Source organism: Trichogramma pretiosum, unplaced genomic scaffold (genome assembly GCF_000599845.2).
Source record: "Trichogramma pretiosum strain Unisexual culture from Peru unplaced genomic scaffold, Tpre_2.0 scaffold360, whole genome shotgun sequence".
In the NCBI taxonomy this organism is placed as follows: Eukaryota; Metazoa; Arthropoda; class Insecta; order Hymenoptera; family Trichogrammatidae; genus Trichogramma; species Trichogramma pretiosum.
In genome coordinates, this window is record NW_019641029.1 from 1 (window position 1) to 3,317 (window position 3,317).

General features: G+C 39.9%; 2 protein-coding genes across 2 annotated transcripts; both read right to left on the bottom strand.

Moving 5' to 3' along the window:
* Nucleotides 1–203: 203 nt before the first annotated feature.
* On the bottom strand, nucleotides 204–1,079 carry LOC111693442 (the record flags this gene model as incomplete). The annotated part of the gene is made up of 1 exon (XM_023458038.1): nucleotides 204–1,079. A coding segment is annotated over exon 1 (876 nt), but the record flags the coding sequence as incomplete, so codon positions are not given.
* Nucleotides 1,080–1,562: 483 nt separating this feature from the next.
* On the bottom strand, nucleotides 1,563–2,522 carry LOC111693443. Its single transcript, XM_023458039.1, has one exon. The coding sequence runs from the start codon at nucleotides 2,520–2,522 to the stop codon at nucleotides 1,563–1,565; it is 960 nt and encodes a 319-aa protein (XP_023313807.1).
* Between the last annotated feature and the right edge of the window lie 795 nt (nucleotides 2,523–3,317).

Consider the following 3,317-nt stretch of genomic DNA (forward strand, 5'->3'; position numbering starts at 1 on the left):
TTTACCACATCCCATCGCTGTTGTACTGATAATTTTCCAAACGCCTCGCACTTGTATATTGCATGATTTCCAGAGCACTGTGGGCAGCTTATTCGTTGTGAGTTTGTAACGAATACACGCGCCCCTGACTCAACCCTGCGTGACTTCGATGAATTGGATTGTGAATCGATGCGACGTTTGTTGACAGATGCGCGTTCATTCACTGGGTCTGGATTCAAAGCACCGATTCGAAAGGCATATTCACTAATGAATTTATATAATTGATCGAATTCGGGGAAAACGTCGAAACTGAGCGTTTCTTCCCATTTCATGCGGACGTCAGTAGGAAGTTTTTTCTCTACGATACGAACGATCATTCCTCTATCTAGTTTAACCTTCAGGGCTTCGAGCATATTGATATGCTGCCGGACATCATCGATTATTTTCATCAAGCCTGTAGATGTTGCCGTAACAAGTTTGGGCATATCGATAATGCCGTCATAATGCTTAGCCATTAGTACACGGTGTTTTTCATATTCGTCGGTTAAAGTCTGCCAAGCCTTAGCGTAGTTGTCGGCGCTCGCGTCATACAAAGCCAGTTTATTATATGCTGAGCCTTTCAGGCAATCTTTCAAATATAAAAATTTATTTAGATCATCGACGTCTGTGCGCGCATCAATCATTGATAAAAACGTGTTTTTGAATGATATCCAAGTCTCATGATTGCCATCGAACTGTGGCAAGTTGGCAATTGGAAGTTTAACGAGTTGTTGTCGTTCAATTACGGTCGAGCTTCCGAGTGGCATACCGAAACTCGACGACGTTCTATTATTTGATGAAGTCGGGGTTATGAGTGATCTTATTTGCGTCGCAAGATCATAATATTCATCTTCGACAAGTTTCGCTTGATCTGTTTCGTTGGCAATTTCATCGTCGGTCAAACTCTCAAAGAGCGATTCATATTCTTTGAATAATTCGGTAACACGTTCGAAACGGATACTCGCATTCACCAGATCTACACTGTCGTCAGCGACGATGCCTTTCAAGCTGGTGATCCTGCCTTTCAGCGTACCTCGTTTGCGTGCGATCGAAGCAGCCATTGTTGTGCAGCAATATGATTGAATGAATACGTAAGTTCGGCACACACACTACACACACTGAAGCGAATATCCTTCTTCTCGGGCAATAGTTTTTGTTTCGTGATGAGTAAGATTGAAAAACGGAAAGAAAGTAATTCACAAGAGTTATTCGTATTTCACTTTCACTTTCAATCACTTCACAAAAGAGGTATGAAATAATAATCACTTTGTCTATGCGCGTGCACTCATAACCTCNGGTGAGGACTGAACATCCTCCCCGCGTTGCGAAGCAATGAATATTTATGTGTTTGAATGTATAACATTTGAATTTTTTAATATCGTATTGTACATATATATGAATATTTTGATATGAATTGAAATTTTGAGAACAAATCTGAAAAACTTAAAAGCTAAAAATACATCGATTTTTATAATATATAAGAAACTATAAATGTAAAACTTAAATATAAACATTAAATATAGAAGTAAAATAAAAATCAAAAATCAGCAATCAACAGGAAGCAAGCAAAGTTGAGTGATGTTGCGTTTGAAATCGCCTTGAGTGGTCCTGATGGTAGCTACTCGAACAATTTTATCGGGTCCTGGGTGTAGTTCCTTTACGATTCCCAACTTCCATTGCATACATGGTGTATTTTTATCAATAATAATTACAACGTTGTTTACTCGAAGTTCCTTTGAAGTCGTTAGCCATTTCTGTCTTTTTTGTAATTCACTCAGATATTCAACGTGCCAGCGTTTCCAAAATGATTGACGAGCTTGACTAATGAACTTCCAGACGGACAGTCGATTTTCAGGTATCCCTTCCAGATTCTCTTCGGGTAATGCTGTCAATGGGCGACCGGTTAATATATGACCGGGTGTGAGCGCCATAGGGTCATTTGGGTCTGAAGATAGTGAACATAATGGCCTGGAGTTCAAGATAGCTTCAATCTCAATAGCGAATGTATTCAGTTCCTCGAATGAAAGTAACTTGTCTCCTATTACTCTCTTAAAATGGTGTTTAAACGACTTTACGGCCGCTTCCCAGATACCGCCGAAGTGTGGAGATAATGGTGGATTGAAGTGCCAGGTAATGCGTTCTCGAGATGCAAATATCCTTACGTCGTTTTTAAATTGCTCCGAATCGATTAAACAGTAAAGTTCTCGTAGTTGTTTGTTAGCACCTACAAAATTACTTCCATTGTCTGAGTATATATGCGCAGGATGTGATTTTCGGCCGATAAAACGTCTGAGGGCTCCCAAAAAACCATCTGTGGTCATATCGCTGACAATTTCTATGTGAACGGTTTTTGAGGCCATACAAATAAATACGCATCCATACGCCTTTACACGAGCTCTATTGCGAAACTTTTTTTCCTTGATGAAGATAGGACCGAAATAGTCAACTCCGGTATGTTCGAAAGCATATGCCTCTTGAACTCGGGGTGATGGTAAATTCCCCATTTTGCCTTGTATGGGAACTGGGCGATGTCGAATACATGTCACACATCGACGAACAATTCTACGAACTTGATTTTTTCCGTCGAGTAGCCAAAACCGATGACGAATATTGGTTAATGTAGTTTGAATGCCTGCGTGATAAAGTCGGTGATGATAATCACGTATGATCAGGTCCGTCACGTGATGATACGATGGTAGTAATATGGGATGTTTGTGTTCTTCTCCAATTTTTGCATTTTGTAATCGTCCGCCCACACGTAGTATTCCATGTTTATCGACGAACGGGTTCAATGCTGCTATTCGAGAACCTAATATTTTCCTGGATTTTTGTAATTTTTCGATCTCGTCTTGATAGCATTCTTTTTGTATTATTAAAATGATTCTTCGTTCTGTTGCAAGTTTCTCCTTTGCTTCGATATTTATGTTCGTAGGTACAGAGTGAGGTGATAGAAAACGCAAACAATATGAGAGAGTGTGCAAAAGTTTTGGATAAGTTGAAAATCGCTGGAACAAACTGTTGCTATTATGACGTGTCGTGAGGCATGTTTCACGTCGGATGCCTGGTAAATCAGCAGAAATTTCTTCAGTTATTTCTTTCGGCCATTCACTATTATTCATTTTCTGTAACCAGTTAGGACCGTCGAACCACAATTCATTTTTCAGTAACTCAGAGGGATACTGGCCACGTGAAAGTGCGTCCGCTGGATTTTCATGTGTGCGTACGTGTCTCCAATTCACCCTTTCGCTTATTTTTTGAATTTTCATAACGCGGTTTGCTTCAAATACCTTTAATGTCTT

What these genes read in the sequence shown, in the direction of transcription:
- LOC111693443 (XM_023458039.1), bottom strand. Translation starts at nt 2,522, where the DNA reads ATGGGGAATTTACCATCACCCCGAGTTCAAGAGGCATATGCTTTCGAA.